This window comes from Polypterus senegalus, chromosome 2 (assembly GCF_016835505.1).
Source record: "Polypterus senegalus isolate Bchr_013 chromosome 2, ASM1683550v1, whole genome shotgun sequence".
NCBI lineage: Eukaryota > Metazoa > Chordata > Cladistia > Polypteriformes > Polypteridae > Polypterus > Polypterus senegalus.
Window position 1 is genome coordinate 289,857,559 of NC_053155.1, and position 12,152 is coordinate 289,869,710.

Below are 12,152 nucleotides of genomic sequence, written 5' to 3' on the forward strand. Positions count from 1 at the left end.
GGACGGGAACTGACAAGTTAGAAGTTTTCTTTCTCTTTGAATTTTCTTTCTTTTAAGTCATTTTGGTGTATATTTATATATTTATCTACCTGTTTATGTATTTATTTAAAGAGCTTCTGTAATGAGAAGTCAAGCAAAATGTCACATTTTATTGGCTTACTGTACAGATTACAGTATGTAAGCTTTCGAGGCAGCTTACAACACCCTACTTACTAAAGAGCTCCTGAAAAAAGACACATTTCTCCCAAGGGGCAAATGAAGTTCTATCTACCTAAAATTGTAACTTTAAAGCCGTTATGCTAACAAAAGCAAATATGGTACTATAGAAAGGCATTAAAACACAAAGTTTACAAATGTTGGTGAAGAAATGTTAGTTAACTTTTCCCACTTTTGATCAAAAATCAAAAAAATTGTAAAATTTACCAGGTATACTGGATGTGAATCACTCACTGTAGAAATTCTTTCATTAAAACTTTTTATATATGCAAACTTTTTTTTTTGTTCTCTCCTAAAATTTGTTGCATCTGTAAATACATTATACAGGCCTGTTATGCTTGGGTAGCCTGCAGACATTTGGAAGGCCTTGGGGGAGTTGCCATAGAAGAACTTTGGAAAGTAGTGTGTTAGATCCACCACCGCACAGAAGATTGGAAAGTTGAAAGGGGATTCTGTAAAAAGAGGAGAATGATAGGAGAGAGCAAGGAGCTGTAGAACGCCACCACTGCACATGAGTGGCTTACATTCCCCTGTTTTGGGTGGTCCAGTGTTAAGTAGTGCATATGGTACAAATAAATATGTAAGTATGTTTAAGAATAAGGATCTTTGAATTTATTGTTTGAACATACAGTATTTAAAGTTAGATGTCCAGGAAACAGTTTTTTAAGTAAAGACTGCAAGCATTCAGTTATCTATCCATTCTCAACCCTTCCTAACACAATTACAAGGTGGCTGTTTCTCGTAACCCATTTTGGCGATCGGGGGCCAGCCATGAGCGGCTATCAGTGATTTTGGATATTAATAGATATTTAATAATAATGTTGCAGTTATGGTAAAGCTACGTGATTTAAGTCCTGGTTGTTGAAAGCCGCTGAGTGGAATTAAATCGGGAGACGCTTTGTAAAATCTCCATTGCCAGTTTAATTCACAAAAGTAAAAACTGGGATAATCAAATTGATATAAGAAAAACGGGAGAAGGACCGAATGGGCGCAGATTACATGCGCTCTGTCTGCGGTGCGCCTGTTTTTGGCTGCCGATCTCAGCCTACTGTAAAGAGGAGTGGCCGGAGAGAAACCCAACACCTGCTTCTTACACGCCTATTAACTTGTAAAACAGCCTCAACAAGTAAGGGGACTCAACATGCAAACGCAGCAGTCGGAAAGCCGCTGTTGCCTGTCCCAGCCCCGCTTCTTTCATCACCTCGTTAATGCCGGCTGAGGATTTCTGCCTTCAAAATGTCATTCGATGAGACGAGTTTGAGACAGAACGAGAACCACGCGGATGACACCGGGAACGACGTCGTTCTGGTTCGGGCATCAAGTCTACCGGTCGAGTTCCCTCGCTTCGCAAAAGGAAGGAACATGAAGCCAACAGAGTATGTGCCTATAAGGAGGCAGAGAGTGCGACCGTCGATCTTCACAGGTACTGCACGGCGGCTTTTGTTGCTTTCCTCGCCTTATGGCGCCCTGTAGGTATAGGAAGAAGGAGGGAGGGACGGAGGAGTGACAGCGCGGTGGAGAGTTTGAGAAAGGAGCGCAGAAGCCCGCAATTCACGTGCAGTTTGGATGCGCCTGTTTGGCTCTTGTCATCATCAGTTTAGCTCTTTGGCCTCGGTGTAGGCGATGAGACAGAGGAACCAATGTAGATTGATATTTTAAACATAACTTCAGAGCAAACCGCGCTAAAACTGACTTTTCACATATATTGAATTAGTCGTGCTGATTAGCATTCGCGCTAAGACACAACGTAATTTCGAAACTGCGTGCCATTGTCAGGTGTCCCGTGCGTATTTAACGGCACCCTTCTCATTTTGATGCCGTGCCTCGTGAATCACTTGGCGTCTGTGGCAATCATGTGAATATTTGCTGATGGGCTTCTCTGCACGCTGTTCAGTCTCTGCCCGAAAACCGACTGTGTGCAGCCAGATGGTGCGCTGATGACACCGGCACGCGTAAGGTCATAACAGAGACTCCCACTCGTGGAATCCTTCCGTTTATATCAGTGTCATGGTCGTCACATCATCCCAATCTCATTCTCATTCTCATTCGCAGACCTAGTTAATTCAATTCATTTTGCTAAACCGATCTCGACAGCACTGGGCACAAAGTGTTTTAAAGTTATCTCAATATATCAGTTGTAATGATTTCTGACAGAATCGTGTTATTTAAAAAAAAAAAAAAGTTGGATTTGTATAATTACTATTTTTTTGGTTATTACTGCATTTGAATCCCCCTAAATCGTATATTATCTTAATACAGTGGCTCAGAGGTTAGCGCAGCTTACTAATTTACTTTAGGTTCAGTTCGAATCCACGTCTATTCTTTGTGAAGTCTGGTTATTCTCCACTCGTTTATATATTTTTCTTCTGCTATGCACAGCCTACCATACCCAAGTTCATTGCTGGTTCCTGCCTTGCACCTTGACTGCCTGGAGTGGCTCTGCATCCCGGCAAACGTATAATGTAAAACTGATGGATGAATGCATTACCTCTGTTGTCTTATTCTTTTTAGTTTATCGCTATTTTCACATGAATATAAAAAGTTCATACCTTCATGCTACCCTCTTTTCTGTGTGCAGGACTCTGATGTTCAGCATAACACGCCAGAGGCATGCTTTAAATTCCTCCGCTTTACCAGAGCTTGAACAAAGTTATTTTAATAAGCAGTTGATATAACAAGTCAGTTACCACCTTCATTCGTAAGGCAGTTACCACTTTAATGTTGTGCGTGATTCACATTTTTTAAAACGCTACAGCTTGCCTACCCAAATGATATTATTTTAATGTTATTTTAAATATCATTCATATTATTGTCAAGTTATAGTTAATTATTTGTGATCATAAATATTATTATTTTTTACTATAGTAAAGCTTGCCCTGTTTGGCCCTGCATTGGATCAAACAGATTTGTGAATCTTATGTTGTTATTATCATTCAAAGTATTTTCTGAAATAGCCCCATTGCTACTGCCTATATCAGGCCTAAGCCAAGACATAAGGCAGTTTCATGTTATTTGTGTATATATGTACAGTCTTGTCCAGATCAAAATTATGCAGATCCAGATTGTCTGAATGGCTTTGATTTATGCGGGGACGATTCTATTTCGGCGCAAAGACGATTCTTCATGTTGTCAGTTCTCACACTTCTCGATGGTCCAGGATTTTTCTGATGATTTTCTATGTAATAAACTTACTAAGTTATAGCATAATGAAAATTGTATATTTAGATCTGGACCACCCTATATATGTTGTAGGGGATGGTGTTTGTGTTAAGGAATTTACTGTCTGTATGACGTAAATAAAATGGCTGCTTTCTATAATTTTATGAATGTGTGTAAGTTTGTATGTAATGTTTGCAGGCTTTTGTGCAGTTGTATGTGGGGTGATAGCAGTGGTGGATATAACAACAGACACAACGATGACCTTGTCCATTCCCTATAAGTGGCACATTTCTTTTGTCAGTTCTCTGCATTATATTCATGTGTGTGTTTTGTAAGTTGTGTGTGTTCTGGTACTGCATTGACAGTGATATATGTAGTTTTACAGTTTGTTGTTTGTCTATACCAGTGTTTTGTCTGCTCTTTTATGGTGGATAGTTTTGTCTGTCAGTATAGTTCTGTCCCAGTATACAGCAGTTTATGTGTGGCATTTTCTGTTACTGTGGTGGGGTGTACCTGTAATATAGTTTGTATGTGTCCACTACACTCTTCAAAGTGGTTCATCTTAGCAGTGCCATAAGGGATACATTTTTGGTTCCCAAAAGAAGCATCTATGTGAAGGTTCCTGAAAGAACCTTTTATTTAATTGGATTCGTAACAGGTTTCATAAATAACCATGAACAGATGATAACAGATTTGTGAAATATCAATTGTTTCATACAAAGGACTCTTGCTGCATATGATAACACAGACCAAGTTCAAGTTTTCTTCATGTTTCTTGATCTACTGTACATTACAGATTTCTGCTCTGTCCACAAATGAGGAACCTTTTCAAAGCCCAAAGAACCAATTTCATATACAACAAGCTCTTCACAGAATGAAATGGGTCTTTGTCAAGCAGTGGCTCAGTGAGGAAGCACACAACCCAGTAAAGTGTCTTTAAAGAACCAATAACTTTAAGAGTGTCGTTTGTGTTGTAGAGCCAGTCCTTAATGTATAATGTCTGCTATATGCTTGTGGCTGTGCATGTAGTCTGTGGTTGTTGGTGTTATTATTATTATTATTATTATAGAAAAACATTTTGATAAGAACCGGCCCCTGTGACCAACAATATAATTAGATATTAAAGTTATTTTTATTTTAATTATAACATTAGAAGCCGTAATTTAGTTTATGTAAGTGTAATTCCAACAATCTGATAATAGTAAAAAAGAAAAAGCTGCCTCACTTGAAAAAATACATGTCAATTAAATTCCAACAGGCAAACTGCTGCTGATAATAATAATAATAATGATATTATTATAATTATTATTATAAATAAAATGCTGCACTTGAACTAACAATGCAAATGACAATTTTGCACTTTCTTTCTTCTTGGCCTTTTGATGTCCTGTCTCTTTTTAACTGTTTTTCGCCTAACTCTAATATTGCAATATGTGCAATCTATTGTTTCTTTTATCGTAAAAAAGTAAAAACATTGCTTTATAAATTGGTTTTATCGAAGTGTACCCTCTAAAATGTTAATCTAGAAAAAAAGAACAAACGGATTGTGAAAAATCGTGGTGCTTTTAAATTTTCTCACATCACACTAAATTTGTTCACACGTCATGTTTTTCTTCTAGCTTTATTATTTTCTGTTTGGAATCTTTAATGAAGTAATCATACCCTGTGATCCTTATCTGGATTATGAGGGTGGGACAACGGATGGATTACAAATTGCATTTTATTTAATGATGTGTTTATCAACATTTTTCCCCCTCTTCTTTTCTTCATGCCACGTTATTATTGATGTGGTGGAAACCATGTTGACAAGCATTGACTCTGCATGTGTAGTTATAGTGCCGAATTGAAAGCTTATTCATCCTTCATCCATCCATTTTCCTGCCTGCTTATCCTGAGCAGAGTCATGAGGAAGCTAGAGTCTATCCCAGCAAGCATCGGGGCAAGGCTAGAACAAGCGCATGGTGAATATTTCAAGTAAATTGCAAAGGAAAGAGCAAGCAGTATTTACTAAACATTCAGCTTCTAACAAGCAGGAGTATCTCTCTCTCTCTCTCTCTCTCTCTCTCTCTATCTATCTATCTATCTATCTATCTATCTATCTATCTATCTATCTATCTATCTATCTATCTATATATATATATATATATATATATATATATATATATATATATATATATATATATATATATATATATATATATCTCTTATAAACATAATGATTATGCACATTCGCTGAAGGCTAACACTAAGGATTTGCACGTTTTTTTGTGCAGTTTCCTCCTAAGCACCTCTAGAAAAGATATGCTTTGCACTCTTTAAATTCTTTAAATTCTTCAAATGAAAAGAGACAACAAATGAACATGGAGTGGTAATTCAGAACGTCAGTTGTATTTAAAGAATGCAGAGATCTTTAGAAAAATCAGTATAAAGAAGTAGTGTAAATGGCTGAACTAAGCCTTAAATTACAAGTATGTGCTTCTCGCAACTCAGGTGTCTTTATTTTTGTGATTTAACGAACTTTAAAAAGAGTCTCATTTGTAGAAGTCTTTCTGCAGTTTTTATTCAGAGCTGTTTCTTCCTGACAGCCTAACCTTATTCAGCTGGTGTCTGGTATTGCTTATATAAACTGTTAGTTGTGTCGTTTTAGTTGTAGTTATTTACAGTTTCATGTTTTTAACGTTTTAAAAAAGCTTAGTAAGGTAGGCACATAAATTTCTTGTATATTTACTGGAATTACTTCTGTAGTTAATGCAGTCAAATTCTTGCTGTTTATTACAGATAAAACAAAGTTGTTGCCTTAAAGCACAAATCACGTCTGCTCACTAGAGGGCAGCTTAACTAAGGTTTTCAACACCGTGAATTCTAACTTGGAATAACACAGTTCAGAATATGTCACCAGACACATTAAGATGTTCATTCATTTCTTAATTGGCTTTTTAAATTATTTATAAATTCAGGGGCAGAAGCTAATTCTAGTAACAGTAGGGGCAATGAAAGAGTGCATAGGATACCAGAGGGATTTAGTGCCACCATCTTTTGAATGTGGGTGGGAATCAGAGTATGCAGAGAAATAGACACGAGAGTGGTGCGTGCAAACTCTACACTGGCAGTGGCCAGCTGAAGAATCAAGGCCAGGTCTCTGGAGATGCCTGCCACTGCAGCACCATGCCACTGATACATAAATAATAGATCAAAAGTAGACAAATGAAGGTCTCCTATATTCTTATCACGTTTTTAACAGATCGTTGTCATAAATACTGTATGTTTTTTCATTATGTTCTGCATTATTTTCTGTGCTTACTTTGTAGCTTCTGTAGGGTATATGCCACATAGTTTGTATTTAGCACATTTTTGAGGGTTTTCTTTTAAATTTTAAGAATGTTTCATGGCATTTAAACCTAAAGCAATGACCCTTATGCAACGTAAAGTGTGATGGCTTAGCAGGCTCAAAGCACTTACACCTTAATTCAGTGTAGAGTCTGTACATGTAGTGTGTGTGTTCTCTCTCTCTCTCTGATTCTGTAGTTTTCTTCTGGGAACTTAATTTTCCCCCCATAGTTCACAGACCTGTTGTTCTGGTACTTTTCAACTCTAAATTGGTGCCTGGCATGAATGTGCCCAGTAAAACCCTTTTGCTGTTCACTGTCTCCTGCCTCGTAGCACCCAGTGCTGATGAGATAGAGTTACATTGCCTTGTGACCGTCTGTTGCAAATGCAGATTCAGCGAATGGATAGAAAATATGTTTGAGGTTCTTGTTTTCATTTTATATATTGTGTTGTTTTTTGCCTGGTAAAAGTATAATAAAACTGAGTTGTGATGCTCATGAAGACAGCGACCCTGTCAATGGCCTTTGGGCAAGTGGTGGTTGTTGTGGTTTCTTGGAATATTTCTATATTTCTTGAGCTTCTGCAAAAGCTGTATTTTCCCTGGGGATAAGTAAAGCACCGTCAAATCTACCAACCTATGAAATTAACAAGGGCTACTTTCTTGATGCATTTCATGCATACATATTTATTTTTTCAGGGTTAGTAGAGAGTAGTTAAATTTTTTTCAGCTGCTAACCTTTCTGCTCACAAAAAAAATGTCACAGTTTCTCTTACGAGCACAGATAAAAAGCAGTTGTAGCACTTGTTTACATTGGCACCCATTTGATTAGTAGTCCTGAATAGCCGTAATCACTGAAATGGATGAGAAATTACACCAAAACCTCTTTCATGTTAAATATCCATTCATTCATCCATCCATCCATTTTTGAGCCTGCACAATCCACTTCAGGGTTGCAGAGGACCAAATTGTGGCGCAAGGTAACTGTCAGATTTTCATTTGCCTTCATAGTTTCAATGCAGGTCGCAGCTTTTTCACATATGAACATAGAACTCTCCACCTTAAATTTTCAGGTTTATGGTGTAAAGGTCAAGAATCCATTTTTTTTTTTTTTTTACATTTATTATTGATACATACACTTTGCAGCCACTTTAATAGGCCCACTTTTGTGAAGCTTGTTAGGAACCTTTGTTTTTCCTTCAGGAAAGCCTGAATTCTTTAAGCTATGTATTCATAGACAGATAGAATTTTATTTGTTTGCAGGGAGAATTTTGGGTGTTTACAGAGGCTCAATAAATAAATAGATACTGCATATAGTGGTAGCGCTACTGCTTTGCAATAAGGAGATTTTGGGTTTGCATCTCGGGTCCTACCTGCATGGAGAGCATTTTGAGTATTGAGAAAAGAACTCTAAAAATGTAAATTGTTATGTACACTATTATCTGAACAAACACCAGAATGACTAAAAAAGAGAGAAAATGTCTGACTTGGCAGTCACAGACAGAGTGAGACATTATAAAGGTGTATTACTGTTGCTATAAAGCATCCCCTGTTTCTTGACACACTTCTGCTGTTCCTCCTTTGCTATGATCTCCAAGGGGTCTAGAGTGTATCCTATAACCAAGCTTGTCCTTTTAATTACCTTGTTGATTTGGTGGGCCTCTCTTGAAGTGATGTCACCAGCCCAGTACACCACAGTGTAGAAAATAATACTGGCCATCACAGAGTTGCAGAAAATGTGAAGGATGTTACTACCCACATTAAAGGAACACAATCCACAAAGAAAAAGGAACCTGCTCTGTCTTTTCTTATATAATTCCTCTGTGTTCTGAAACCTTTCCAGCCTGTCATTGATGTGGACCACCAAGTACTTGTAGGAGTGCACCACCTCCTGAATAGTGACCAGACATAGAAGCTCTTTGGTGTGGTGGAAGTCAATAACCAGTTACCTGGTCTTGCTGATGTTAAGATGCAGACAAATCTCTTTGCACCAAGATACAAAGTTCTCCACCTGACTCCTAGTCTGTCTCATCCCTCTTATCGATACACCCATAAGTATAGAGCCATCTGAGAATTTCTGCAAGTGACATGACCTGGCGTTAAATTTATAGTTAAAAGGGTATAGAGTGAAGAGAAAAGGAGACAGGGCTGTAGCTTGTGGTGATCCAGTGTTGCTGGAAGGTAGGCAGTGGAAACATTCCTTATGGATTTTTTTCCATATTGAATCAATAGCAGCTCCTAAATAATTTTCAACCACATGTACTGTAAGTGCTGCAGACTTCTGGTACCATTTCAATCAAAACCTGCCCTGTTGGCCTGAGAACTGTGTATTATTCTCAATAGCATACTTAGCAGTGACATGATTGGCTTTTGGAGGAGCAGGACATTGTAGCCCAAAGTGTGTACTGCGTGTATGTACAGACACTGTTCATTTATTTACATAACCCACTTAGTTTACTTTAGGGTTGTGGTGAACCGATGATAGCCCTGAATGCAAGGCAGGAACCAGCCTTGGGCAGAGTGTACACACACCCACAACAAGTCAAATTAGAGCCACTGATTCATGTGCCTGTAGAAAGCTCCAGAATTCAGAATTTGGCAACAATTAATTGATCTTATTGTAACACTAGCTGTGTAAGCCCATGCTGTTAAAAGTCCTGGCTCCTAGAAACCATTAATTCTGGCACTTGAATTAATCAATCACATCAATTGTGCATTAGTGGCTAAGCAAGGTTTTCCTTCCTCGGTGGTTTCGTTTTGCCGACATGCTCATCTCCATTGTCTATCAGCGGCTAAGCGAGTATCTCTGTCCTTGGAAGTTTCGTTTTGCCAATGTACTCGCCTCACTTTTGTATTTGCAGCTAAGCGAGTTTGTCTTTTGTCGGCGGTTTCACTTTGGTGACAGAGTCGCCTTCTTTGAACGTCATGCTGTAGCCTTGCACTTCCGGGCCTTACAGGCAGACGCACACACTTCCACACGTAGACGTTTATGTATAACGTCCCAATCCTTGACATGATTTTATGTTCATATGAAATTCCTTAGGAACACTTCAAAATCACTTCAGTTTATTTTGTGCCTTCTGACTCACCAGTTCGAGAAAACTCTACATATGATAGCCCGTTTGACTAATCTTGATGCCTAGTTTTGCTTTTTTTGGGTTCCCCTAATTTTTGACCCTCTAGATTTAAACAAATCTCATTTGTAGGCCACTTTTTGTGCAGGAAGTTCTACCATTATGTTAAAAGCAGTAAACCAATAGGTGTCTTCAACAGAAATTTTCAGAAGGACTTGAAGTTGTGCATGCCAGATCAAGTGACCGCAGGGGTTCATCCCCTAATGGGATATAAGGAGTCAAAGATAACTCCTTTTTTCTTAAAACTTAAAAAAAATGTGTATAAGCACGTGGAGTGTTGTTTTATGGTATTTCGAGGTTGCTGATCATAAATATGTTCATATTTTTAATATTTGATTCCACTCTTGTGGTCCTAGCCCTCTAGTAGACACTCCCAGAAGGTGAAATATGATCAATTTCAAACATACACGTGTAGGGTATTGTTTTTAGACTATTTCAATTTTTGATCCTTTACTGGTGATCTAGCCCACTGTGGGCCTCTATCAGAGAGTGAAAAATTGCACATTTATATTGCAATCAAGATATAAACTTTAAACATTTAAATTGAAGCACACACTTTAATTTTTCAGATATCTGATAGAACTGTTCTGGCTATGTGCTTCTACCTAATGAAATAAGTCATTACATTTCTTATGAGCATCTCGATTTAGGGATGAGTTGCGCTAATTCAGACTTTTTTTGCTGTAGTTTTAATGTACAGTTTATAAGAAATAATATAGGGCCAAATAATATTTGGCCATATAGCTCTTTGACGTGTTTTCTGTTTAGTTTGAAGGATTTCTTCTTGCATTTGTGTTTTTTTTTTTTTTTGGGGACACATAATCTGCACTGCTGTAGTGCCACATGTGTCTTTGACTGAATTGTTATTGCATGTGTTATGTTCTCTTAAATAATAAAAAAAACAGCATGCAGACACCAAAAGAACAACAAACCCCCTCTAAGCACTGAGCAGTTCAGGATTTGAACCTGGTCTTCTGGAGGTCTGAAGCCACTTTGTCAGTGCTGATCAAGAATTGTTCTTTCGACTTGTGAAGGATCTCCAAATGAAATTATTACATACCAGGTCGAATGGCATGTTCCACTGGAAAGAAGAACATCGACAAATGTATTTAATTAGTAGCATAAAATGTCAGTGTAATGCAGGAGTGGCAAAGTGTTTGGAGTTTTTGCTTGTAATGCAGTCAGCATTTGTTGCAGCTGTGCTCTGCTATTAAGCCAGTTGATAAGCTTCAGATTGAGATGAAGACAAGCCAAGACAGCTGCGTTATGTTGAAACTATTATTATTTATTTTTTTGAGGAGAGAAATCTGTACAGAAGCACACTCAGATTTCTTGTTTTATGTGTTAAAGGTTACAAAGAGTTTGTGGGTTGTTTTTTTTTTTTCTACAACATTGTTTTCATTTTTTAAGTCCAGAATAGATTGGTTTAAAAGCTAAAGATGAAAGGATGCTCTTTTTATGAGTGTGCAGGGCTGGAATTGTTTTTTTTTTTCATATAGGAGTCTCAACTTTTTGGAACAATTTGACTCTTGTTTTAATTAGAAATATAGTAGGATAAAACTGAAAAATCTGAAATCCATCACAATTCCATATGAAATATAATAACCTTATTGTGACCCATAAAAGGTAACGAGTATGTGATACTTGTTTTCCAGAACATTTACAACAAATTGCTGATTAGTATTTCATCACTCTGTGACTTAGAGTTTAAGGATGCCAGGGCTTATCTTGGCCCTTAGCATGGTAAAGGCAAGGTACCTAGCCTTGGATGGGATGTCATTCAGTGATAATTAAAGTAAGACTTTGAACTGTCAAAGAAAGCTTGACTCCCTGGTTTAAGCAGCCATAGTGATAGAAAGTTCATACACTAAACCACTCCGGCTGGGATACAAGCTTTTTAATCTCCCCAAACCACAATCTGTGCCAGCCTACGTTTCATCCAACTGTCCATTTACTATTATCGAATCACAGGCATCCAAAACGTTTTATGACAGCAAGAGGTGCAAGGGACAAGTGGCAGGGCAATCTCACACACATGCATATCGAAAAAGTGGGCATGTTTCGTTAATCAGTCTTGCAGCATACTATTGGATTGTTGGAAGAAACCCTCAAGGACACTGGAATACATGTAAACACCACATGGGTGGCACCCATGCCAGTATCTAGGTGCTTCAGTGCCATCATGAGTGGAGCAGGTGCTAGTAGACTTTTACCATTTGCCTAAAGCGCGACAGGAGGAAAATGACAGTGCAGGATGGCTAAGGTCATTAATATCACTGTTTGCCCACATTAAACAAACAATATTGTTATGAGAGTTC

The 12,152-nt window shown here is 37.9% G+C and overlaps 1 protein-coding gene across 7 annotated transcripts in view; it reads left to right on the top strand.

Moving 5' to 3' along the window:
* LOC120523983 (protein furry homolog) overlaps positions 1-12,152 on the top strand; it is a 468,780-nt gene that overhangs the window by 134,057 nt on the left and 322,571 nt on the right. For 4 of the 7 annotated variants that reach the window (XM_039745738.1, XM_039745740.1, XM_039745741.1 and 1 more), the window contains exon 1: positions 1,369-1,639. The exons of 1 other annotated variant lie outside the window; for it this stretch is intronic. In XM_039745738.1, the coding sequence (XP_039601672.1) occupies positions 1,453-1,639 (187 nt within the window). In that variant the 5' untranslated portion in view covers positions 1,369-1,452. Of the gene's footprint in view, positions 1-1,366; positions 1,640-12,152 lie in introns of those variants that run through there. 2 more of the 7 variants (XR_005632732.1, XM_039745746.1) reach the window with 2 other exon arrangements.